This window comes from Amblyomma mixtum, chromosome 4 (assembly GCF_055824585.1).
Source record: "Amblyomma mixtum isolate Tamu chromosome 4, ASM5582458v1, whole genome shotgun sequence".
Taxonomy (NCBI): Eukaryota; Metazoa; Arthropoda; class Arachnida; order Ixodida; family Ixodidae; genus Amblyomma; species Amblyomma mixtum.
In genome coordinates this window covers 97,931,464-97,958,915 of record NC_143015.1, presented here as the reverse complement: position 1 = coordinate 97,958,915, position 27,452 = coordinate 97,931,464, and the positions used below count along the sequence as shown (strand labels likewise).

At 43.6% G+C, this 27,452-nt stretch overlaps 2 protein-coding genes across 2 annotated transcripts; both read left to right on the top strand.

The window, feature by feature from the left end:
• The first annotated feature begins 1,846 nt into the window (after positions 1-1,846).
• LOC149347547 (transcription factor MafK-like) lies at positions 1,847-21,869 on the top strand. The gene is made up of 3 exons (XM_089587194.1): positions 1,847-2,052; positions 12,704-12,903; positions 20,940-21,869. The coding sequence occupies exons 1-3, from the start codon at positions 1,999-2,001 to the stop codon at positions 21,139-21,141; spliced, it is 456 nt and encodes a 151-aa protein (XP_089443320.1). The 5' UTR covers positions 1,847-1,998; the 3' UTR covers positions 21,142-21,869.
• Positions 5,982-8,942, top strand: LOC149347548 (uncharacterized). The gene has a single exon (XM_089587193.1). It carries the CDS (start codon positions 6,689-6,691, stop codon positions 8,825-8,827), a length of 2,139 nt encoding a protein of 712 aa, XP_089443319.1. The 5' UTR covers positions 5,982-6,688; the 3' UTR covers positions 8,828-8,942.
• Positions 21,870-27,452: the final 5,583 nt, after the last annotated feature.

The window sequence follows — 27,452 nt, the reverse complement described above, 5'->3', positions numbered from 1 at the left end:
CCTTACTCCACGAATCCTAAATGTACCCCTGAGTTAGATAAATATGGGCAAGTTAGTGGCTTAGAGCATGAGGTTATGGGGAGGGAGGGGACTCTTTTATTTGCACCTTTAATTTCTTGCTTTTCTTTTTTTTGGGCTGCTAATGGGGTCCAGTGTAGTTTTCTAGTAAAAGAACTTCTCGTTGAGGATAGATCAGTCGCCTCCAACCACCATTCCGTCTGCTTGTCTGCTTCCCCGAGGTGTACAGCTTCGTCAGAATAATTTTTGTTGTTTACTTTATGATGAATAAACAGATTCACAACAGCGCTACGGAACGAGGACAGAAGGAACACGAAAAACACAGGACGGGCGCTGTCCTGTGTTTTCCTGTGATGTAAGTTGGCAAGAGTGTGTCCGATGGTAAACCGGAAGAAGCGGGCCACCTGCTCAGTAAAATATTCCCGTCAATACACCGAATGTCGATCCGCAGTTGTCTACCAGATTCCTCTCACTTGTGGTAAAGTATACATCGGCCAGACCGAACGCTGCTTCAATGACAGAGCAAGCGAACACTTCCTCAACATAAAAAACAAGTCTGGGAGCCACATGGCACTACACTGTAACCAACCCCGTCACGATTGTCGGCCTATTTTTTTTTTCTTTATTAAACGATTGTCGGCCTATGTTTTCGGACACCAAGTTTCTGGCGACCGCAAGAAGTAAAATAGAAAGGGAGGTTACTGAAGGTTTTTTGATTGAAAAGGCTGGGGACGCGTGCATCAGCAGCTCTTCTGTCTGCTTACAGGAGAAAGCAAGGGCTTTTCTGGAACGGACGCGATTCTTGAGTTTTAACCGCTAGACATCCTGACAAACGGTTTCCCCCGCACCTCACCTTATTGTTTTATTTTGCTTCGTTTTGTTTGTTGGCCTTATGCGCAACTTTTATCCTCTGTCTTTTAAAGACTTTTAATGGTTTTACCGTCTTCATTGCTTGGCCGCTGGTGGTTCACGTTTTTTCTTTTTCTTTTAGTTTCTCTTTAACGATTGTTACTTTTACCGTGTTATTTGTTGGTGTCGGTTTTTTGTTTTCGCTTTTAGCCTGCTGACTGTGCCTATTGCCTAGCAACTTTTATTTTTCATGCCCCCTTTTTTCATCGCCATTTTCTCATGCATTTTCTCATGCTTTTACGCCTTCTCGCTTTCTTAAATGTTTTCATGTAGTCCAAAGATTCCGCTTTGCTTTGATGTACTCATTTTCTTGCCGATCTGAGCTGTAGTTGTCAAAGGCTGTAGATGGGTCATGCACATCTTTGTATCTGTTAGTCATTTTATCATTGGTTTGGTAATGCTATAGTTTGATAGTGCATGCACTTTTCATGAGTTCTTTCGAGCTGTTTTATGACTCGCCAAACGTGTGAGGCGTTCCTTCGCTGTGTCCCGTGGCTGACAGTGTATCACGTGGTCCAGGAAATAGTATAAATCTGTGCTGTTTTTTTTCACGCAATCAAGAGTTGGTAGTAACAGCGCCCGTCCTGTGTTTTTCGTGTTCCTTCTGTCCTCGTTCCGTAGCGCTGTTGTGAATCTGTTTATTAAGCATGAACCAACTAGCCCACACCAGAATCATCTTACTTTATGAGGCGACGCAGACAAGAACGAGGCGTTATTGCGGAAAAGACAGAAATTATTTGCTGCTTGTTAATGTTAAAAGCGATCACAAAAAACAACTTCCGCACTTACAGCACTTTCCGTGTTCTTAATGAATTTCAAGCTTTCCCGCCAAATGTATGAACAACCTTTTTTTTTTAACTTGTCGCTGGCGCCATCTGTCGCTAACCGTGGCACGCGAAGAGAAAGAGAGAAGTCGCGGCTTGCTGACTCCGTAGACCAAAATGGCGGCGCCCGCTGTTACGGCTCTATCAGCTGTGGTTTGAAAGTAGACGCTCTCTTGCTCTCTGGAGGCTGACTCAGCAGATCTGTGATAACGGGACTGGAACGGACCGCCGTCGCGACTACCCAGGCATGAAGAAACGGACGCTGAGAGCAAAGAAGGATGCGCCCAGTCGCGTCGACAAGGTAACTGGCACAAGCCGTTGTCGTAGATTGACGGCACTACGCGTAGCTCGCCCTTGGATTGTTTCTGTGAGATGATGATGGGATACTGCGATCAGCAGGTAACGTCGTTTCATTTACTCACTACAGAAACTAAGTCACGCATTGCTGCAACGCTGTAATGTCACCGCAAACTGCTGTCAGTCGCTCGCGAAAGCTGCAGCTTGTCATTGACCCCTGACGAAAAGTTGCCGGGCTGGCTCACCGGACGATTTCCTGAGTTGACAGTGGGCGCATTTATGCTTTTCGTTTTGTCTCAGCATTTCCCGAGCATCGTTAGCGTTGTTGGCGACTTGTCGGTTATTATAAACCCGGCTGTAACCTACACTTCGTTATTTTACGCACAAAGGCTGCTCTTCAGCAGCGTGCAAAAAAAAAAAAGCATGCGTAAGAAGCTTTGAGTGGTGCTTTTTCGTCTTTTTATACTCCAAATAATTTTGTATATGTTGAGCGAAAGCTAACTGGTTGCCCCTAGATATATTACGCTTTAATCAAAGTTTACAAAGGGCATCAACGGAGGGAAAAGGACCGATTTAAGCTAAATCTTGATTACGCAGACAGTAATCACGTTTTGTATGCCATCACCACCCACATATTGTGCTTTACTGGTTGTGCTATGTTCGCGGTGATATCGCTTGTTTCATCTATACAGGTAAATGCGGAAGTAACCATCAAAATTGCATTCCTGATGCCGGTTTCGATGGTTGGTCCTTCAAATCTGTTAATGTAGGCCTGTGAATAGTATTGTAATCTCACTGCAGTGGTTATAATAGCTTCGATTAATAAGGGATTTTATGAACACAGCTTTGGTCACATAATATGAATATGCAGAAAGCGCAAAAACCTTCTTTGAGCACTGCCAAGGTAGTGTGGGCCTAATTAATGTTGCATATTATTTATCTGTTCTGAAATTTGCTTCTATGAATAAAATAGGTCATAATTTGAGTCAAATGCGCAATTTTTGTGTAGCCTCCTTGTTATTCCATTTCATATTAAATAAAAGTATTGCAGGAGAGTTGAAATCTGGGTTAGTTGGTACATACTTATGAAAAAACCATCCGAAAGGACGGGGACAAAGGAGAGACGAGGCACACACAATGACTGGGCTGGTTGCAATTTGTAGCGCTATTTATTTTGTACCTTGCTCTTTATTCAGATCACATATGTTCAGTTCATGGTCACAGCATCTGTTCAGCATTGTGCACAAATGCAAAAAGTAAACAGGTGAAAGCTGTAAAAAAAAAATCAGTTTTAATGGATCAGGTTCATATTTGCAGTGTGATGAAATTAACATAGTGCCCTATCTTTTTTACGGCGCTCGGCTTCTGAACCGAAAGACGCGGGTTCGATCCTGGCCGCGGCGGCTGAATTTCAATGAAGGCGAAATTCTACAGGCCCGTGTGCTGTGCGATTTCAGTGCACGTTAAAGAACCCCAGGTGGTCGAAATTTCCGGAGTCTATCACTACGGCGTCTCTCATAGCCTCAGCCGCTTTGGGACCTTAAACCCCAATAAACTAAATAAACCAACCATTACCATGGGTTCTTTCCATCGAGGGGGCAGAGACAAAGGCAAAATGCCTGACAGAGCCTCTGCACCCCTACAATTCAAGGCAGCATATATTCATACACAGTACAAAATTTTGCAAGAACGGATACAGTTTCTTGTATTGCTCTTTTTGTGTATTCTTTTCTGCTTTTATTTTTGCACACTCGGAGTATGAACCATAAATTGGTAGGATTTTAGCATAGGTAAACCAACTAGTCGTCCGAAAAACGTGTTTATCGTGGTTGGCTCATGGTTTTGCTTTCCTGGGTCGTTGGTACGTCTGGCGACTATATCAGACTCAGGTCAAGCTCTGATCGAGGTTAACCTGATCTGATCTGTTTGCACCGCAGATAGAAATTGATGAAGACGATGACGGGCAATGCACAGTACAAGAGTGTGTTGCAGTTTAGCACGAGGCATGTTCGGCTGCGGCGGTAGCCAAGTGCTCTCTTGCAGAGGCCTGCAAAGCTGATCTGTTCGCACTGCTGCGGTTTCGGCTCCCAGTCGTGGATATTTATTTGATTTCTTTTTAACTAAACATGGCTTCGCTGTTGCTGGGCAATGGCAAAAGAGAGATTGAGACAAGATTCATTGTTGGTACTGGTGAGCGTATCAGTGCTTTTGCACTATCTGGTGAGCCCAGTCGTTGTATGGGCTTTGTCAGGGCCTAATCGGGAAGTTTCATATTATGTCAAAAGGAAACCATGCAGAATTGTCCTCATTTTAGTGCATTACGACTTTTTACACATGTACAGTGGTGAGCAGCCTTGTCTAGAGCGCTTGAGCAGTGCGCACTTGACAACAAAAACCGAAATTAGAGAGCAGCCCCTCATTACAGGGCAAAGTTTTCGTGCCTGCTTTGTTTACGAGGCTATCTGGCGCTACTTCCGTGCAAGCGTTGCAGCTGGACCCTAGAGGCTGCCACAAAATCTGGATTTGTTTGCAAGGAAGTGCACCGCCCGTGCGCTCTAGACAAGGTTGCTCACCACTGTACTGTTGTGGCTATCACATTGGACATATTAACGAGCACAAGTGATTTTTCAACTTGCGTACGTGGCAGCTTCATTCTAATGGAGGAGCAGCGATGTAAATTCTTCATGCTGAGAATATTATCATGCTAAAAACTCTGAGCACTTGATATTCATTCGGAGTTCTCTGCTGCGGCAGGTTTTGTTGTCTAAGTACAGCTTCGACACAATGGTTTAGCAGTCTGGGATCCCTGCAGATGTCGGGATTTCCACTGTTTGTCCACTGCTGCTGTTAACACAGAAAGTCTAAGCACAAAATTGACTTTAAAAACTACTTTCTCAAAGCGTTTCTTTAGTGGATACAGCTTAATTCTCGCAGTGGTGGTCCGGCTGCGCCATTTGCGCCATTCTGATACATTTCCATTTTCCTGCGCCAGTTTGCTCCAAAAGCGGCAAATTGATCAATATTGCACCTTAGCTGCGCCAAAAAGAAGGCACGCTCACATGAAAGCAACTATTTTTGGTACCATTCAGTTTTTCACTTGGCAACCTACTAAAACGTTTCAGCAGTTGGGAACAGATGGCGCTGGTGGTCCGTGTTAGACTTTAGTGTTAGAATTTAGCAGCCAGTTTGGCTGTCGTTCACGGTAAGAGCACGTGGAGCCAGGCAGCGGTGCAAGTAATACCTTCAGCATCGGAATTCTACGCTTCGTGATGCTGTGACCGCGGTTGTGGTATATGTGACACCGTTTGTTTGTGTATCAGTTCTTCGTGGGAGCACCGATGATGAACAAACGTAAGTAATTTTTTGCGCTTGTAGGGTCAAAGCGGCGTGTGTGCGCAGACGTGGTTGAAGTTTGTTACCATTTCTTTGTTTGGGCAGTTTGTTAGCGCTCTGTTTGGAGTTTCATTAACATAATTTTCTTGGAAAAGTAATGCATTGCCTATGATTGGACCTGTGTGCTTTGCATAGTGTGAAGTTAGAATTGTTGTGATGCTAATAAATATTATCTTAATTGACGAGGGTGGCTGCTTGGGCAAGTGGTATATCATGACTTAAAAGCGTAGCGCGAAAAACGCAAATTACGAAGAGCAAAGCTTATGATGAGTGTTGCCTGTTCTTCGTCCTTCGTGTTTTTTGTGCTACGCTGCTAAGTTACTATCGTAGTTGCACCGCAGATTGGATATGTCATATAAATTCAGTTAGGGCTGTCGGTAGTTCACTACATTTATACCACTAAAGCTATTCAGGTGAGAGTTGTGCAGTCATACAGTACGAATTTGCGGTGTGAGAATCAAATTCTAATTTAGGCTTCCTGTTAAGTAAAACTATAAAACATATTAATCTTGTTTTTTGTTGGTAGCACTTATCTCGTGAGTGGTCGTTCCGAAGTGCATATATGCCTGTTTCACTTGTAAGCAAAAACGCTTGCAATTGTCGCCGCGGCGCAACAACGTTTTTCTGAGTGGCAGTGCGGAGTGGTTTCAACAGGTAGGAAATTATCCGGCGCTTCGCGCCGCATGCTTGCGAGTTTGCTCAAACGCTTGCATGTGAAACAGGTTTTACGCGAGCGTATTGAGCTTTCGGAATACGCATTTTGACAGCACATAGTATCTTTCTTTGTACAACATAATAGGAACCTAGTTTAACTACCAATTGAATCGCCAAGTGAATTTGCGCGCTCACACCGTTCATGGGTTAACCATTCTCGTTTTCGAAGTTTGCACTTTAACATGCGCATGCGTTTTCGTGGCTATCGAAACAGGAGCGTTAATGTGTCCGTTAGCAAGACGCCACGCAGATGCATCGATTTTTTTTTTTCAAGGGATTTATTTCGAGCTAACGTTCATGATGGGAACATATGCACAGTGGGGAATTAAGCTATTTTCTTGATTGAAACGTGTCATCTGTTGTTTGTAAAGCAAAGTTTATATTTTTTCTTTCTAGGGCGAAGCACAAAATTTAATGAATCCATCCTCAATGAAGTGGACTCCAACAACGATGTCATTAATGTGTGGTGCAAAAAGGGAACTAAAGAAACTGATGCCATTTGTGTACTTTGCAATACAGTCATTTCTTGTGCTATGCATGGAGTTGCGGCCATCAAACGCCATGCAACGATGAAGAAACACATTGAACTTGCTGCAAAGCACAGGGACAAAGATGGGAACCTGCAGCCACTGAAGCTAGTGCAAACCACATTGGACTTCTCTCGTGGGACAGCTGGAATATCTCTCCAAGATCAAGTTACGAAAACAGAAGCCATTTTTGCTATGTCTGTCGTCTGCAAGTCTGTGCCTTTTTCGTGGGGAGACACAGCAACAGAAATGTACCAGTCCATGTTTCCAGATAGTGAAGTTGCAAAGGGGTTCAGTTGTGGCAGGAACAAGTTGTCACATATTGTTTCTGATGGGCTTGGCCCTTACTTCAAATCTCAGGTGATAAGTGAACTGTGCCACCCAAATGTTTACTTCTCAATAATGGTTGATGAAACCCCGAAACCCGAGCAAAGGGTGCAGCAGCTGGATGTACTTGTAAGGTACTTTTGCAACAAGCAGCAACAAGTGGTTGTTGACCATCTCCAATCATTTCATCTTGGACGTGGGACTGCAGAAAAAATTGTTGAGTGCATTGAAGATGCTTTGACAGAGCTTCCGAAGCAAGGGCTTATTTGCTTCTTTAGCGATGGCCCTAATGTCATGAAAAGTGTTAGAAACAAACTTGACAAGTACACGACGTCAGGCCTAGTGGATGTTGGCCACTGTAATTTGCACAAAGTGCATAATGCTTTTGCAAAGGGTCTGGAGGCATTTGGTGCGGACATAGAGGAGCTTGTGAGATGCATCTACTATTATTTCAAGGGTGCGGTCCGCAGCGAAGGTATTAAAGAATGCCAAGATGCGCTGGGCATTTCGTCTCATGTGTTTCTGAGGCACGTCTCAAATCGCTGGTTGACGCTTCAAGATTCCCTTTGTCGCGTTCAGGAGCAGTTTGAAGCCCTCCAGACATTCTTCCACAAGGATGATTTACGGGGAAGGCGCTTGGATGCTCAAAACCTGCACAACAAGCTTTCTTCGGCGTTTTCGGACAAATCGCTGTATGCAAAGGTGCTGTTTTTAAGAAATTGTTCTGAACTTTTCTCGGGCTTCCAGAAATTATTTCAAAAAGAAGAACCACTGCTGCATGTGCTTCACATGGAGATGATATCCCTAGTGAAGCGAATCCTCAGTCGCTTTTTGCGAAGTGAAGCATATGTCAACAGAAGTGCAGAAGACTTGAAGACTCTCAATGTGGAGGACCCGGCAGTCTGGAAAATGAAACCCGAAGTGGGTACAGACACCGAGCAAGCTATGGTGGTGTGGGACGCTAGTCAAAGAAAGCGATTGCGTCTTGGTGCACGCGCGTTCTACATGGCTTGCGCGAAAGACCTACTGCACAAATTGCCTCTGAACAACAAAGTTCTTCAAAGTGCGAGCATTCTTGGACTTGAGCCTGGCTGTGTAGATGCCGAAGTGCGATCTTTAAGGGTGCTTGCCTCGCAACTTCCACAGGTCATCCAAAATGAGCAAGTGTCTGCATTAGTAGATGAGTGGCATATGCTCAAATGTGACTTGGCTAACAACATTCATCTTGCAGAAGCTCGCATAGATGTTCGCTGGGCACAGCTGTTCCAACTAAAGAGTGCAGCTGGTGAAACTAAATACCCGTTGCTTTCAAAACTGGTAAAAGCATTATTATCGCTACCCCATGGCAATGCTGACTGTGAGCGTGGGTTCAGCCAAAACAAACGAATGCTTGAAAGTCGGGCATCGCTGTGCATCGAGAGCATCAATGGGTTACGACATGTGAAGACGTATTTGAGAAGATACGGCAGCGATGCCACAAAGGTGCCTTTGTCACCGCAGCTTCTTCAAAGCGTAAAAAGAGCACGAGCTAGATACACAGAAAGAATCCAAAGCCGAGAAGCGGACCTCAAAAGAAAGAATTCAGCGGATGACGGAGGTGACTCTGCTGGAAAACGGTCACGGAAGCAACTTGAAGAAAAGGTTGCATTATGTCGATCAACCCTGAAGAGGGCTGAGGAGGTCATTTCTACTGGGTTGAAAAACAAAGACTTGGAGCAGGTACAACGAGGCCAAGCTTTGTTAGAAGAAGGGAATTCCAGCCTTGCCGATTCACTTCGCGAGCTGGAAGAGGTTGGGAAAAGTTCCAAGAAGCGTTAAGGTCATGCCAACATGAAAATCTGCTTCTAGAAAACGTGTTCTTTGGACTTGATCAGGTACACTTGACCGAAATGCGTGCAAGAAACTGCCAGCAATAATAAAATGTTTTTGTCGTCGTTTTTTTTAGTATACACCTTTATTCTGTTTTTTTCTTCATAGCTGAACTTTGTCTCACTAGTAACAACCGCTTCTGGGTGTCTCCTTTATTCCGTTTGTACTGCTCCGGGATTGCTCCAGAATTGTTGTTCTGATACAAAGGTGCTCCAAAATGAATATTTTTCTGCTCCAAAAATTGCTCCATAACTTGAAATGGCTGGACCACCACTGTTCTCGTGGAAGGGTAGAAAATGTAATTTGATTGCTTGAAAAAAGCAAAAAAAAGATGACATTGTTAAAAAAAAAATTTCAACATTGAGAGTAGTCAGCTAGTGCCTCATGTCCCATTTGCCCCAGACTGTTAGGTTTCTTATTTGCTGCAAATTTGGTGTAAATTGCAGTGAACAGTAATTGCTTGAGTCACTAAGAGATATAATTTTGAACTCATCCCCAGGCCTGTAGCGATGGCTCTTTGTTACAACCCGTAAACACTTAGATACCTCAGTGTTTACTTAACTTATGAATCTTTCATGGTCTGTGCACGTTAACTTCATTATCTTAGCATTGAATGAATTCGTCAGCTTTCTATGAAAATTTATGCCAGCACACCTTGATTTGCTTCCCTGCACAATACCAATCCTTCCTATGCTGGAATGTACTGCTGCCATCTGGAACTCAGATGAACACTATCTCATCAACAATATTGAAGGCATGCAAAAACGTATAATCAAGTTCCTATACTCAGACTACTTATTCTTGACAAGGTTCACTCAACTCAAGAACTTTCCTGCAGTTTCCATTCTAGATGAACACAAAAACCATGCCAGACTTTCCTTGTTTTGTCTATATTGCTATGCGCTAAACTCCACGATTTGTGTGATCCGACACTTGCACTGCTTAAGTTGCAGTAATTCACATTTTAGGTCGCACAGGCTCTCACCCTTCCCCTCATACAGAAATTTTCTTGCCTTCTTTTTCCTCTAAATGAAAACAACTGGTAGAACTGTTCACTTCAGGGGCCTCAATAAATTCGAACAAGGGGTATTGAATGATTACACCTGAGGCATGCTTATTTCTTTCTCTCTTTTCACCTGTGGCTATTAATTATTTTATCTTGTTTGCATTTGAATTTGCTTAACCATTTCCTTTTTAGCTTCCTCTAACTATGTGCTTCATATGCATCAGGTGCTGTTTTCAGCACACCTTTAAGACACCTGAGTTGTCATGCATGGTTTTTTGCCCACTGATTCTGTCAATACTTTGATGTTTCCCTTTTTTCCTTTTGCGTTCTTCAATATGCTCAAAGTGTGCTTATAAACTGATCTCCAATTCATGTAGCCCCTCTCATGTAATGTTTCTCCCATAGGGACCTGGAAGTGTTCAAAATAACTAATTAAAGCAACAGATGTAGCATGTTTTAATACTGGGACATGGAAATGTGGCGTGACATGCATCTATTCCTAGTTATTAAAGAAAGCTTAGTTTTTGGTCTTAATAGGTTCAGAAGCAGACATGATCTAAATGGACACCGAGGAAAGTTTCATCCAGTGGTAAAATTCAATGGTTTAGCTTTTGATGCCTGTGTCGACGTTAGTCCAGCAGGAAAAGATGTATTTATTGCTAGGGAATGGACATGTCCGTGGCGTAAACAACATGACGTCAAAGTGGCATTGCTCAATAAGCATAATGGCCCATTTTTGTATCTGAACCGATTTTGTGCATGTCCAACATTCCCCCGCTGCCTTTCTTCTCTGGATTAGAGACGCCATGGTACATGTCACGCTGCACCATACTTTCATAAGCCACATGATTTGCTTACCAGACCTGAAGCGTGTGCGCCGATGACACAGGCTGGGAGAGGTCTTTTGGGAGTTGAAAATGGAATGTTTTTTAACTGTTACTGGATGTAAACTGATGACGGCAGTGATGGTGATCATTACAGTGGAAGCATTAAAGGGTCCCTGAAAAGGATGTTTGAGGCTGGCTATCATACACTTGCATTGTGTAACGTACAGGCCACCAAGTGTTCATGCTGTGTACAAGACCTCAAATGTGAACCGATCGTTTAGAATATATTTTTTAAAACTCGCGCTTCTACGCCTCGCCGCGACCAGCACTCGGGCTTTCGCCTGAATCCGTGCGCAATGCATCATGCAGCACTCATTACTCCAGCAACAGAGGGCTATCATTGGTGTGACGTGCCAACTCTTTCTGACGTCACGAGGCTACCAGTGGAGGAGCACCGACACTTCAGTGTGCAAAAATGACAAGAGAAGACCGAAAGGCACGAAAGCTTGGAAATTCAAATTTTAACTGGATAATTAATGACATAGTAGATAATTGAATCAGTATTATTGAATAACTTTTCTTGTTCCACACCTTCAGAAGCGTTTCTTGCATTGCAGTTACATAAACACGGCATTGTTCCTTTTTTGTTTTCATCCATGGAATTGCTAAGTTAATGAATTGGTGATTGAATGAGCATTTGCTTCATTAATTTGCACTCTTGTTTTGTATGTTTTTTTTTATCACTAGGCATTGATGGAAAAATTGGTGGGGACTCTCAAGCACCGCCTTAAGGATACGACGCGATAGTGTTAATGGGTTAATGTCCATTCATATGCGAAATCGGTCATTCTCGACTTTACATTCATAGATCCCTGGGAGTCCTTCTACCCCTCCTGGCACAGTGGTGCAGTGGTAAAGGGATGTGCCACTGTCCTTTGATGGCAGGTGCTTCCACCAGTGGGTCTTATACCCCTGTCAGACGAGCAAGTTTAGTGTCATTTTCAACGAGTGACACTCGCCTGTAGTGTCATTCGCATCGTGTCACACGATGAACTTCAATGACACTCGCTGCTGAACGCACTTGGCAAGAAGTGAGTCTGGGGAACGCACTTCACTTTTCCCGAGGGGCGAAGTGTATAGCCTCAGTAGCAGCGTTTCGAAATTAGAATACAACGTCGGCAATAAAAATGGTGTTTTATTGAACGCAGCTAATTTTTTTTGCCCTCTTGTTCATGTAAACTTATTTGCACATGTATGTCGCCACCACTTTTTGCCAATCAGATTGTGTCAGCTGCGCAGAAACGTTATCGCCGTGGGTGGCCATGATGCTTCAAAAAGTGAAGCACTGCTCCTGGCTTGTCTCGTCTTGCGAAGCCTTTTTTGTAATTGCCAATATTGCACAAAGCTCCTTGATAATCATAAAAAATTGCTTGCAGATTGCAATCTACTGTACATTAACTGTACATTAAAGCTTTGAAGTGCGAAAGGTATTATTTTTGGTGCCTAACTTGAAAAGCCATCGTCACCACCATCAATTCCGAATGACACTTTATTTTTCCGTGTAGCAGCACGCCCTGAAAGTGTCAGTCGTGCTGGAGAAGTGCACTTCGTTAAAGTGTCACTAAACTTGCCCGTGTGACAGGGGTATTATACGACCCAAGTTGCTCTTCCCGAGCAACCTGTCACGATCAACCATTGATTTAACTGTCACCTGCCACGGTGGTTGTTCGCTCACAATTCGGTGGGCGGGTTATGATGTCGCCACAAGGTCACGTAACCTACGTAGCCCACCTAGGTTTCTCCTCCGGTGGTGCTGCCTGGGTGGCACCCTACGCCACCCTTATTATTGCTCACAATGCCGACAGCGTCGACGCCAGATTTTCTGCGTAACAGTGCCTTTAACGTTGTCGCGGTAATATTTGACAGGCCTGTGTTCCGTGGCATAAGTGGCGTCGCAACAGGAGCCGTGCTGACTAACCTGTTCTCTTCCAGATGCACTCGGCTCCGCCGGAGATGCTCGAAGACCTACCTCTGGCCATCAGCAGCAAGATCAGCATGTCGGATGAGGAGCTGGTGCACCTGTCGGTACGTGACCTGAACCGGCAGCTGAAAGCATCCGGGTTGACTCGGTCTGAGATCGTCAAGATGAAGCAGAGGCGGAGGACGCTCAAGAATCGCGGTTACGCTGCCAGGTGGGTGGAAGCTGTGTGTGGCTTTTTTTTAATAATTTGAACATTGTCGAAGACAGCCAGCACAGGGACTGATCAAGACTGGCGCAGCTATGGATTATGGAGCTATAATATGGAGGCGACTGGCCCAGCTAAGATATAAATTCGACTGAGTGATTACCGTATTTTTCGGTGTATAAGACGCACCCTTGTATAAGACGCACCCGCCATATATGAAGGCTCTCATTGAAAAAGTTGGTGTATAAGACACACTCCAATTTACCCACTTAGTCTAGTGAGGGTTAATTAAACACGCTTGCTCGGCCATCGCGAAATGAACCATGGAGGGACTCATTTGATCGCATAAAAGCTCCTTAGCTCCGTAGGCCCGCAGCCCGATTTCCGTTTTCGGTAGCATACTCGGCCGCAGGTAATTTGAACTTTGCGGTGTAACTCTTGCGCAACTTCGGTGGCAACTTCGGTAAGACCGAGCGCGACAGGTGTAGGTAGTGGAAAACACACGCCAAAGTCACCAACACAGACGTAATACGTACACGGTTGCGAAGTTGCAAAGAATGACTAAAAAAGAACGCCGGCTTGGCTTGTTTTGACAATGGCGAGAAGCGCGACTGTCGCCATCTTTTGGAATTTCACATTACTTTTGCTTGCGCCTCCGAAACGACCGCGTGTTTGCGATTCTGGAAGTCATCAGCCCTGCCGTTTCATAATAAAGTTCACCTAAAAAAAGTTGCGCACGGTGGTCCCCGTATTGAAGTATTAACCGTGTTACTACCGCATCATTGGTAGTGATATTTTTTTGGTGAAAAAAGCTTGAGCACGAACCCGAGTAATTTCTGAACTCGCAAAAAAAAACGAAAAATTCGCATATAAGACGCACGCTTGTATAGGACGCACCAGCAAGATTTTTTGACAAAAAACTGCGTCTTATACACCGGAAAATACGGTAATGGCTTCTGAGTGAGGCAGGCTCATGTGAGCAAAGAAGCATGACGACCCTGGCAGACATAAATGAAAATGGTTTAGAAAAACATCTTGTTGGGCTAGATGGTACATAGATGGTGCTGTAGTTGCAAATGAACTGTAGTGCAGCCAAGGCGAACACAAGAAAGGACCACAGAGGACTAGCGCTTGGGATTGGCGCACAGGATTAGTGCTAGCCGTGTGTGGTCCTTTCTTGTGTTCGTCTGGGTTGCGCTACAGTTCATTTGTTGTAGATCATAAACTGGCGAGGCTTTAATGCAGAGGAGATTTAATAAAGTTTTTCGACCTTTTTAGAAAAATATGGAGAGGCACACTTCAGCACATTTGAGCTACTGTGGTCATGAGTATATGCAAGGTGTGCGCTTTTGAAGTGAACATTCTTTGACATAATTTGCAAAGTTGTGTCCTCTTTTTACACTTAAGGGTGGGACTTCTCAGTTTAAACCGAAAAACACTGATAAAAAGTCTGCCAACTTTATTTTTTGAAATTTTGTTTTAACCGGAAAAGGTCAGTATTCCTGGCAATCCATGTCACAGCTACGTGCTTCGCACAGCCCATTGCTTCGACCGTTCGACCTACTCCTTCAGCTCTTTTACTTCCTTCCCTTTCTCAATGGGACCCGCGCCGCGTTCATGGCCTGCCTGATTATTTATTTTTTTTTTTGTGCGTGCCGAGTGTTTTGCCTCTACGGCTTCACGGTCTTCTAGAAGTTGACTTCTCCGCGCGGCTCACGAGCGTGGCAGTTGAGCCATCTCAAAGAGCGCCATATTATTGTTTTCGCTATCTGTTGGCCTTGCGATTACGCCGTTACGTGTCAGAGGCGTCCTGGACTGCACGCTCGCCGCGGTATCGTTATTCTGCGGGAAGTACGTCGTCATGACTAAACGTTTACTATAACCATTTCTTGATTAGAGCCGTCTTCGCTGGAATAAAAAAAGGCAATGTGTTCTATGAAAAGCCAAATGGGGTGCAGTTTTACTTTACTCTTCTCATGTTTTCACTATATGTCAGTTTACTATGAGCAAACAAGGGAAGGGGATGAGGGTCTCGTTATAAATATGACAGAAGCCAACAGCCACAGAAACCAAGGGGCACAGGGGATTTTTTTTATGTTATTTATTTTCTGGTGTTGATCAATTTAGAATATTACTGAATATGTTATCGTTTAAAGATAACTGATTAGAAAAGCAGAAGAAAAAACAACCACCTGCCGCTGGTGGGATCCGAACCCACGACCTCCGAATTACGCGTCCGGTGCTCTACCTCTGAGCTACGGCGACGGCTGTCAATTCTTCTGCTTTCGGGGGTATTTATGTTTACAAGTAACCTAACCTTGAGAGTGTTCATCAGCGCCACCCACGTTCACAAGCGGCGGACGTAGAACGTCCTGAGTTACCGCAGGTGTGACGTAGAACGTCATCAAACGGAGAGGGTGGAAGCTGCGTGAGAACCCTCTTATGCTTCCTAAGGCGCCAAGGCTGCCAGAATCGAGGCCCTCGCTAAGCAATTAAGCAAACAAGGGAAGGGGATGAGGGGCTCGTTATAAATATGACAGAAGCCAACAGCCACAGAAACCAAGGGGCACAGGGGATTTTTTTTTATGTTATTTATTTTGTGGTGTTGATCAATTTAGAGGGTATTTTATGAGGGTATTTATGAGGGTATTTTATGAGGGTATTTTTGTGTCTAATGAAGAAGGGGAGAGCTTAAGTAGCTCTTTTTTCATAGTGTAAAAACAGCAAGAAAATAATAATGCAAACTACCTAACATGGTTGAGTGGTGGATGGAGGGAATCAAACCCAAGTTTATGTATTTAAAGGTGGTCAGCGTGTCTTCCTTGCTTCCTTGTCTTTCAAATTGAATTGGCAGAGCTGAGTCCTTTGCTGCTGTGTCTCTTATTTAGTTTCACGATTCGCTCTTTTCCCTCCTTCATTGAATTACCTCTTAACATGCCTGCCATTCACCCTTCATAAAGCTTTTGCTTACCTAGACCTTGTAACTGGCCATACAACTGATTCTCGACTAACATGGGACGGCTGTGCACTTAAATGTTTGATCTCCTTAGTGCAGCGTTCGGTCCTACTCAGCTTCACTTTACCTGGCCGTCCACTGTGAGCAGCTCTAGCTACTAAGTGCTGTGATGTGAAAACATTCCTTTATTGCCAGCATAAAACATTCTCCAGTTGACCCCTTAGTGCTTCCGAGAAAAATTGTGCACAGACCCCTGCTTCTTTTTTTTTTTTTTGACGGAAGTGTTATACATGGACCACTGTTGCATGGACTAAAGTAGCATCCATGTAATTCTGGGCTATTTTGTTGTTGGCCTATTTGTAACAATATAATGCTGCTTCCAGCTCCTTGTTGTTTACAAGGCTGTGTAACAGTGCTCTTTGTGCTCTCCGATAATGTGATGATGCGGACTCATGGCCTTGGATAAATATGCTCTAAACTAGAGTGGGGTATGAATGGTAAAGAACAATAAAAAAAGCATGAAACAGTGCTGTTGCGCTTGTTCCTTCTTTTTCTTGCTGTCATTTGTCTCTTGTGGCGCTGTTTCATCCTTGACAATTTGTCTGCACTGTCTGTTGATATTATTTGCAAAGGACAGTTGGACTGAGAGACGAGTGTTTAGAACATTGTAATGTGCTTCTAGTAAACTTAACCCCTTCACCGTTTTTTTATATCAACGAATTTCTTAACAAAACTGCTTATTTTTTTTATTCCCGATTTCGATTATTATTGCAATAAAAAGCATGCATTCGATCTTTGAAAAATATTTGGAGCAAACACAAAGTCAAATTAGCATATTGAAGTTTATTACTCCTCACAATACAGAAAACCTACTTCCGGCTGGTAATGAGCGATAAAAATTAAAGAATGACCATCATCAGGCTAGCTTACAGTGAACGTCTTACCAGGAACTGCCAGAAAAGGAAACTGAGGGGGTCGCGTTGGGATGCTACTGGCGTTGATCTTCATCTACTGACGCGCGCCCGCAAAGTTCGCTTCTGAGCTGTCCTCTTCTTCATCGGAAAAACTGCTCAGCATAACATCATTACTGTCGTCCTCGCTCCCTGAAACAATGTACACTTCAGTGTCTAAGTCACCATCGTCTGAATAAGATGACGAAGAAAAGCGTCTTTTCCGCGAAGACTGGCCAGGAATACACGCGTCGCCTCCGCCGGGTGCCATTTTTAAAACCCAGGTTGCCATACGAAAAAAACGTTTATGCGGTACAAGAAAACGAAATAAACAGGTCAGTGCTGCCATCTGTCGGCCAAAATGCCATCTAAGCCACACACGAGCGCTGATCGTCCGAAACGCTGAAGGGAAGAACCTATTCAGCGAGGACGAGCTACAGTCGTCCAAAACAGTTTGGGGACAGCTTGGCAGGGACGAGCGCAGCTCGTGCAAAACGGTTAAGGGGTTAAAGGAGCGCTGAGGGCAAATTGAACTTGGTCTACATCAGTAGATTATGAGATTCCAACAACAAAGATGCTACTTTCGCCGAAAACAGAGCTTTTATACCTACAAAAGGCTAAAAAATGACATACAGGTGTTGCCGTCTGGCTATTTTTGCCAGCAAACTGCAGTGTGTTGATGCAGTTCTATGGGTGTAGATCCCAGAGGCTTGGCTGCACTGCCATTCGTTTCAAAACAGTGATCACGGAGTCCTTTTTGGCCTGACCAAAACTGATTTGAATGGAGTGGTGGCAAAAATTTTCAAGTGCAATTTTCTCAGCATTAAATGTATCTTCTGCTGCTGAACCCTGGATGTCCCGTTAAGCACGAACTCAACTTGTCAGTGCAGATTGTTTTTGGTGGCTTCCTGAATAATGGACATTCACTTAGAATGGTAAAAAAATGATGTAAATTCTTTCTCTTGGTAGTTCTTATGTTTCAATAGGTTGGGGTTTATGTATTTACAGGAGCTTTGAATCCTTTTCACTCTCTCATGGGTAAAAGTTTTTTTGTGCCAAATTAAAAACAAATTAAGCATCTTGGTTTGGTTTTCTTTCTTCTGTTTTGAGTACATCTTGAAACATCGTAATTTTGAATGGTGCTTTTTTTATTCTTTTTGCTTCCTGGTGCAAAAACAGAGTGGCAAATGTGTGGCCACTATTGACTTGTAGATGTTTCTAAAGCACTGATTTTATTTTATTCGTTTACTTATATGCCTATATTTTGCTTGAAGGCATTAGTGCAAGAGGTATTTTGAAGAAGAGTAGAAAATGACTGTAGATATCCCTAAGCTGAGACGCAAGAATTCATTGACTGGAGGTGTCGACCTGTTATTGTGATGCTGCAGTCAGCTGCATTGCATCCGCATGGCAACAAGCAGGTGCATGCCAGCAGATGCATGGTCACTGAACATACACCATTGGTTGGAGGACCTACTTTGAAAAGCATTTGCTGGTTTGTTCTTGAGTTGAATTGAATTGAATTGAATTTTATTTCGGATTATCAGGAATCCTGGAGCCCGGAGCTAAAGGCGGATAAATTCTACCTGACGGGGCTCCGGGCCCCAAGCAAAAAAAAAAAAAAAACATACGTACAGATATAAGTTTACAGCAGCAACACTGTGGGGCAATGTTTAGAAAGAAACATCAACACAAAAAAAGGAAATGAATGCATCCACTGAAGCATGAGGCACGCATTGCATAAAACACTACACAGCGGACAAGGCCTTAAACATAACGCATCGAACAAACAGGGAATAAGAAAGCAGCGCTAAATACAAACAATTGAAAGAAGGTAAAGTTTAATAACACTTTTAAATGAACGAGCAGTTTTGAAATCCTGAGACAAGGTATAAATGAATGGAAGTTTATTAATTAAGAGTGAAACAGTGTACGAGGTCATCTGCATACCATAATTAGTTCTAATGCGAGGAGTGACGTATCGTGTATATCTGAGGGAGTGTGGGTCATGTTTAATGAATGTTGTATTGAAAGAATTCAGATTCAATTTTATCTTTTTGTAAACATACACAGCAGTTTGAAGTAAAACAATGTCTTCTAAACGAAGTATTTTGGATTTAAGAAAATAAGGCAATGTGTGGTCTTGTGTTCCTAAACAATAAATGGCTCGAATTGCCTTTTTTTTTACAGTGAACAATGAGGTAAGATTTTGTTTTGAGGTGGTACACCAGACTAGCAAACAATACTTTAGTCGAGATTCTATTAGGGAATAATACAGCATTGTTTTAAGCCAGACGGGTAAAAGATTTCTATATTTGTTGGTGATGCCTAGGGACCTTGAAAGACTTGTTTTTAAGTTTGCTATGTGGGCATTCCGGCATAGATGCTCATGGAAAATGACGCCGAGAAATTTTTGGAATTCTTCCCTTTCTAAGGAATAGCCTGCAAAGCTAAGGTTGAAACTATGCTGAATTGGTTTGTTTCGCGCGCGAAACAATACATACTTACTTTTTAACACATTTAGCTGTATCTGATTAGTGTTTAACCATTGCCCCAGTTCTACTAGCCACCGCCGCGGTGGCTCAGTGGTTATGGTGCTCGGCTGCTGACCCAAGAGACGCGGGTTCGATCCCGGCCGCGGCGGCTGGAATTTCTTTGGAGGAGAAATTCTAGAGGCCCGTGTACTGTGCGATGTCAGTGCACGTTAAAGAACCCCAGGTGGTCGAAATTTCCGGAGCCCTCCACAACGACGTCTCTCATAGCCTTAGTCGCTTTGGGACGTTAAACCCCATAAACCAAACCAAACCAAACCAGTTCTACTAGCCAGTTATTGCATTTTGTTTCTAGGTGTTCAGAATTTTCGGCACAAAAGAATACATTAGTATTGTTCGCATATAATGCAACCTCTTGTGTCAGTGGGATGTTAACGAAATCATTAATATATAACAAAAAGAGGAGCGGACCTAGTATAGATTCTTGTGGAACTCCGTACTTCATCATTCCCGAAGATGAGCACGCACCATTAATTTCTGTAAATTGAGGGCGGTTGTGCAGGTATGCTCTAATAAGTTGTAGTGGTGTACCTCTAATACCATAAATTTCCATTTTTTTCAGCAGGATATCGTGCTTAACTGAATCGAAAGCCCTTCTAAAGTCCAAAAAAATGCCTACGGTTAATTTCTGTTCCTCTAAGCTCTTCGCGATGGTATCTTTGATCGACAAAAGCACGTCTTCGGTTGATTTGTGTTTTTGAAAACCGTACTGCTTGTCAGTAATTATGTTATGTTTGAAAAAGAAATTTGATAGTCTGGTGAAAATAACTTGCTCAGCCACCTTAGAGAAAACAGAAATCTGACTGTAGAAAATGCTTGTTGCAGTAATTGCAGACATGACTAGAACCAAGCCACAAACACAAATATACCTGGTTTGTGCTGGCGCTTCACCTGCTGTCGTTGCGTGATGGTGGTGCTGTGCAAAGAAGCCAACCTGAGTGGCGCTCAATTTTTTGGTGGCCCCTGGAATCGCCGCGAAAGCCTTCAATATGTAGCTAAAACTTCGGAGAAGGTCTCCCCGTTTCTTTGGCAAGCATTGCCCGAGTTGCCATTCCTTCATTGAAATTACGCTGCTTTTTGTGTACTATCAGCGTCAAATGAAATGCGAACAAAACACCTGAAACGCGAGCACAAAAAATCAAGCATATTAGAGGCTGGAGGTGAAATACAGGCGTGGGCTATTAACATTTCAGAAGAGCGGTCTTTTCGGCTTCGATGGGAAAATCAACTGCTCTTGTATTTTGCTTCCCTAGTATAATATCTTCGAGTTGTGCTGTTCGCGTTTCAATTGGCTTGTTCGCGTTTCATTTGACGCTGATAGTACATTGTTGGTGAAATTTTATATTACGAATTCTGGCTATATCGATTTGTTTTAATATTTTTGCATGTTCGCTATAACGAAGTTGGACTGTATAATTAGAAAAGGGAGAATGTGGCTCCTAACACACTATACCGTGAAAAATTCTACAATTTGGAATTTTTTGTGGAGTCACACTAAACTAAGAGCCTTTGTCAAAATAATTCAAATTGAATTGCTGCAAGGAGTGTTTACTGACATAAGCTGGCTGTTTAAAACTGTTCCAGCTGTCGGAACAAGAGGTTGGAGCAGAAGGACGACTTGGAAGGGGAGCGGGCCATCGTAATCCAAGAGATCTCGCGACTTCAGGAAGAGAACAAGGCCCTCGAAGGTGAAGTGGACGACCTGCGCTCAAAGTACTCAACTCTGCTGGAGTATGCCCGCAAGAATGGCGTGCCCCTGCCTGAAGACCTGAACACCAACTTCTAGCTAACAGAGACATGCCTGAGTGAACATCATTCTTGGAACATGCATGTCGTTCCAGGAATGAACATCAAGGTTTGTCATGTGAAACCAGAAGCTACGTTTGGGACAAAACTTCTTTCCTGACGCAAGGTCTGGAATATGCATGTTGCAAATAGCTTTTCGGGGCTGTTGAAATAAGGATAAGCCAAGATTTGCGGCAAGAGAGAAGCTTTGTTTAAAACTGGGGATTTCAATTTGCATTTTGTAACTCGGTACACCAAAAGTTAAGTTGAACTGATGTGGTAATTATAGCATGAAGCGGAAACATGGACCGCCATTTATTTGACTTCAAGCATACTTTGTGCCTAGTGCGACCATGCCTGTCTTCTATACCGCATGAGTTTTGTATTCATATGCGAACATTATACAAAACTATGTTTATTGCATGCTTTTTGTTGTATACGTGAGACATCGTTACCCATTTAGAAATGGACATGCCTTAAGGGCTGTTCTGCTTCTTTTTTTCGCTACATTTCTGAAAATGACTTTTGCCAGTGAGTGTATGAGAGTTGTGCTGGCTCCAAAGGGGCTTAGTAGAACAAACTTGACACACTGTGCCTGATGTTTGTGGTGCATGCTTCATGAACATGATAGTTACTGTATATACACATACATATTTTTTTATTTAGTATGTTGAGAAGGCATTGCATGTTGACATCATTTATTTGCAAATAAAAGTACATCATACCATGCTTCTTGATATTCCTCTTCTGCAGCTTGCATCCAAACACAAGCAAACTGCAACCCCAGGCAGGCAGGCAGGCAGGGTAGCAGTTTCGTTTTTCAACTTTTGAAGCTGTGTTTTAAGGAGATCATGGTAGACTGGTGCAGGCCAAAATCGTGATGTAGAACGTGAGACATCTCCAACTGGCTCCAAAGCTTTATTGCTCAAGTATTGGCATATGTATAACTGTATATAAATATGTAGTTTTAGCTCCCTGTGCATTTAGCTAGAGCCAATAAAACAATGCATTTTGGAGAGGTGAGCAAAAGTGCAGAAACCTAGTCCACTTGAAGTAGTGCTCACAGAAGTTACTCAGATTGAGAAATATTCCACACGAGATTTTGTGGCATCTCATGAGCAGAGAACTAGTCTTTACACATGCAGTTGGTGCTTTGTGGAAGCTGTGTGGGTTCCTTTCTTGAAACCTGCGTCTCTTCCACAAGCTAACATAAGTCACCAAATGTAATGAAGCATAGTCTGTTACTTCAAGTACTATAGATAGTTTTCCCAACTTTTATGCCAGCTTGCCTTGTTGTACTTTGCCTATCTGTAGCATAGCTGCAGATAAAAATGGATGTTGAACATGCATTCTAGTGCTTGACAGGCACAGTCTTTGGTAAAAGTATACAGCCCAAGGGATTTGCTTCCAAGCCGTGTAGCGGGGCTCTTAAGCACATTTGACGGTCCTAAGCTTGGGAGGTATAATGTATAATAACAATAAGGTATAATAATATCCCTCCAGAGAAATGTATACAACAGCTGTATCTTACCGGTACTCACCTATGAGGCAGAAACATGGAGGCTAACGAAAAAGGGTTCAGCTTAAGTTAAGGACAACACAGCGAGCTATGGAGAGAAAAATGATAGGTGCAACGTTAAGAGATCGGAAGAGGGCGGAGTGGGTGAGGGAACAAACGCGGGTTAATGATATCCTAGTCGAAATCAAGAGGAAGAAGTGGGCTTGGGCAGGGCATGTAATGCGAAGGCAAGATAACCGCTGGTCCTTAAGGATAACGGAGTGAATTTCAAGGGAAGGCATGTGTAGCAGGGGGCGGCAGAAAGTTAGGTGGGCGGATGAGATTAAGAAGTTTGCGGGAATACGGTGGCCGCAACTGGCGAAGGACAGGGTTAATTGGAGAGACATGGGAGAGGCCTTTGCCCTGCAGTGGGTGTAGTCAGGCTGGTGAAGCTTGGGAGGGTAGAGGACTTAAGTTCATCCCACCTTCATGAGAGTAGGCCCCTAAGTATGCAAGAGGACCCGCACTGCAGAGCTTGGCAGCAGACCCCTTGGGCTGTATACTTTTGATGAAGGTTACATATTACATCATCAGATGAACCATGTTATGTGTGAGGAAGTACATGTCATCTTCGTGAGTGTATCTCTGCTATGTCTACTGGAGGACAAAGGCCTGTATCATTGATCTCCAGCTATCCTTATGCAGCTGCAAGCACCATATCCACACAAACATCCTAATATTTTCTCCCCATCTGAGTCTCTGCCATCTCCTGCCACTTTTTTCATTTATTCTTTTGTCCTCTCTGCTACTGTATGTTTGCTGCTTACATACTTGCCGCCCAGTTCAGGTAGGACAGGAAATTAATTTATGTGCGGGCTTTGCTGTATGACTCATAAATTATGTGTGTATTAGGCTTCTATTTCCGGCCTTAAATATTGGCTTTTTCGGTCATCTGCTGGACAGAATGTCGTAGTGAAGCAGCCTTAAAGGACCAACGACTGGTCAGAACGTGTCACGAGATTGTGATGGAAATTAAAAGACTGTGCCTCATTGTTAGCATCAAGCCCTGCATTATTGAGGAAAATCGCTTGAAACAAATTGATGCAATATCTTGCGATGAAACCTTCCCATTTTTGGTGTATACCACCATGTGACCACATCTGAGTTAAATATTGTAAGTTGTTAAGTGAATAGTGTTTCTTTGAAACGTTTTCGTCATATTAAGTTTAAACTTTCTTGAGTTCACCCTTCAATGGTAAAAATGCTTCCTTCACATTGTCAATGAAGTGCTTTGAGATAAGGTCACTACATGGAGCCGCAGTGTTGTGCATTTCTTTGTCAAACTGCTAACCACAGTCTACTAAAATTTTGGGGAGTGAGATGCACATCACTGTGCCGCAGCTTTGGTTGTAGAAAGTTAAATCAATGCTGTGCCATACTAAATATGCCTAATTACTGTCTGCTGGCCATGAATACATTCGATTTTAATTCATCGCTTTTGCTGGTGTGCAGTCATCGCTGTCACTGATGATGGCTTCCGGCATCAAGACCATAAGAACAGGTGCTTCTGGCGATAAAAAAATTCTCGGTAGAAATCTTCTACAGCATTTTTATTAGCAAAACCATAGTGGAATTGGGTGTCATGGTCACTAAGCTTTCAGTTGAGCACAAAATTTTGTTCTTAAAGTTCGGGTCCCTTCAACATTTTCAAAAATGGTTGTGTAAAATGCATACAGTGAAGCATCTCGAGATGAGGCGTATGTACCCGATGACTGCTGTTCACTCTCTCTGTAAAATCAGCTGCTGTGGGCTATCATGTGGGGTGCAGCTCATTGCTAGAAGAGTGAAAGAAAAGGAAGAGAAACAGCACAGCATCCAAGCAAACACGCGTGTGGTTTCCTGGATTGTCTCGGGTAAGCATCACAAGGTCCACGTAGACCATTGTTCTCAGCATGTGTGCCGGATGTGTGGGAATCTAACACTTCACCGTGTTGCTGTGGCAAGGTGATGCACTGGTGTTTCTTGTGTCAGATATAGAGTTAACCTGTCTGTTTAATATGTGGCAGGCAGTGGTCCATGAATCGATGTTGCTGCATTTATTACCAAAGTTGCCTGGCGAAGGAGGTAAGAGGTGTGGCGATCGCTGAGGAGCTGAATGAGTTGGCTGGTGCTCAGGTCACTTCCTTCTCTTCACACATGCTGAAGTGGGGATACTACAAAATAAAAATTAATCAAATGTTTATTGGAATTCCCCTAGAGATTCTTTGCATGGGACCTTAGAAATTGCATTTGGGCTGCGAGAAAGTTGTAGAGATGGTGAACGCTAGTTGTAGATGCCAACTAGTGGACAGATAGGATCTGAAACGTAATTGAGTGGTACCAGCACTTGCATTACTGAGATGGAGTGCTGAAGAGGCACGTTTTGATAGTATGCCAATCATTGAATCATGTGTTGATGAGAATCTGAAGTATGAAAAGTGAATTAACCCAGCAATGCAATTTCAAACTGATCGTATGGAATTGATGAAGTACACTTGATGTAGACTCCATTAGGTGATGCACTGTATAGTGTTGATTTAAGAAGTACTTTGTTGGTGAATAATTCTCAGAAATTTTGTGTGAACACTCAACATTACATTATTAGTGCACTGTGGACATATTTTTATGCCACTTCACTTAGAATCCTTGAAGCCCTGGCTTGTGATCACAAGATCTGTTTGTAGGCTTAACTGCTAGGGCAGTGCCATATTTTTATGCCAGTTCGCTTAGAATCCTTGAAGCCCTGGCTTGTGATCACAAGATCTGTTTGTAGGCTTAACTGCTAGGGCACATTGTGAAAAATCCAGGCGCTAGGGCATCCCAATACCTATCGGGCTGGAGACCAAAATTGAGGTCAAGAATCTTAATTATAGTCAGAAATGTACCTTTTCATACCCCGCCTCCAACTTAAGCTGTAGAGCCTGTGCAAAATATCTTTGACTGAGTGATTGACTGTTTCAGTCCCCTTATTATTCATCATTTCCCTATTACTTGATTCATCATTTATATATTCATGCATTAATGTAATCACTTGCACACTTTATTTGGTTCATCGATTACTTTGAAGGCAAAGAGCCTCGAAAGCTGCCGTCGGGAGCCTTTATTAGTTGGGTCTGCCCTCTGTGTTAGTCGCATACGAGTTTAATTTTACATTGAATGCACATACCTGTACACAAAGTCTTGTACATAGTATAGACGTCATTTTCGCTTTCACCGGCCGTCGCATTTTAATTCGCCGGTGCAAACCGGCAACGACCCCGGCCGTACATGTCCTGGACAGGAGAATCGAGTAGTAAATTTTCAGCCCTTTCACCGCCTTTTCTCTGTCGCTTTCATCGCGAAGAGGCAGCGCTCAAATAGGATATGGCCTCTGCAAAGCGCGCCCGAGGAAATCGTCGGTCCCCTCCCTCGTCCATCAGCGATGTCGTGCACGCGATTCTCGCTTCCGCAGCTCGAGGCATTCATTCCCTCTTCGGGGTGGTGATGTCCATTTGGTCGCGGAATTGTCGGAGACGGCGCGGAGGGGTTCAGGGTCCCGCCCTCTTCGGTGCAGCGCCTGAGAAGAAAGGCCGCGAACGGGGCACCGTCACGAGAACGAAGGTTGCTGAAAGGACTGGCGAGAGAGGGCTGCAAGAACAGGTTGCATGAGAGACGCGAAGGCCTTGCTTCGTCGGCAAGCTGTTCACTTCTATGCTATGTCAAAAAACCAGCGGAAACGAAGACGCGGGACAAGATGAAGACACACATACACGGTTTGTCGCCGGACTTACTTTATTTCTTGCTCATCCACCTACTTAAAGTCGTTTTATTGCGCACGTGCAGATGAAAAAAAATAAAGTTCGGTCGTCATTCCTTCTCATCGGCATCGTCGCCTTTCGCTTGGTTCGTAGCAATGTTTACCTGTAGGTGAGACGAGACAAAACGAAAACTTGATGCACTACTTATGACCAGTGGAGGAGGAGGTAGAAGAAAAAAGTCAGAGAGGTTAAGCCTAAGGGCATCATCATCATCATTAACCGGAAGAATAATCGGTTTGCTACCCAACACGGGGCGAAAGGGTGAGGGGATAAAAAAAAAGAAAGAGAAAAGAGAGTAGGAGAAAATTGAAGTCACTATGAAAAGTCACTGTTCGTTGAAGTCGCACCCTATCATGCAGGCCAGAAGTCCGCAAGCAGCGGAGCAGTGCCTTGGAGGCCTTCATCGCCGCCGAGCGCCGCGGCCAGCGAACGTACTGAAAACCAAGCAGGCGAAGTGCGCCGCCATGTTGGAAGCGCTAATTCAGCGTCCGCAATAGTCGCGCATGCTAAACTCTAGAAATAGCGTATGTGGAGCGTAACAAAAATATTGCCGGCTGGATGAACAAAAAAAAAAATAGGGGAGGCTTCAGTTCCGCCTTTATGGGTATGGAGCGATAGCGCGCCAATGGCTCCCCCATCAGCTGTTTCTCTTCACACATGGTCACTGTTATTTGTACCACACTCACTCGTTTATCACAATTATCAGAATACAATTTCTATACTTTGAACTCTTCCAATCTGTAGTGAAGCACCGTGGTGGCTCGGCTGCTGACAAAAAAAAAACGCGGTTTCGATCCTGGCCCCTGCGCTGGCATTTCGGTAGAGACAAAATACAAGACTGTCTACTGTGTGATGTCAGTGCACGTTAAAGAACCCCAGGTGGTCGAAATTATCCGGAGTCCTCCTCTACGGCGTCCATCATAGCCTGAGTCGCTTTGGGATGTTAAAGGTGCACTAAAGAGGTATCTGAACTCGTCT

Bases quoted from the DNA above. Each gene is read 5' to 3' on its own strand.
- LOC149347547 (XM_089587194.1), top strand. From the start codon at position 1,999: ATGAAGAAACGGACGCTGAGAGCAAAGAAGGATGCGCCCAGTCGCGTC. The intron at 2,053-12,703 runs GTAACTGGCACA...GTTCTCTTCCAG, and splicing joins CGCCCAGTCGCGTCGACAAG to ATGCACTCGGCTCCGCCGGA. The intron at 12,904-20,939 runs GTGGGTGGAAGC...AAACTGTTCCAG, and splicing joins AATCGCGGTTACGCTGCCAG to CTGTCGGAACAAGAGGTTGG.
- LOC149347548 (XM_089587193.1), top strand. From the start codon at position 6,689: ATGCATGGAGTTGCGGCCATCAAACGCCATGCAACGATGAAGAAACAC.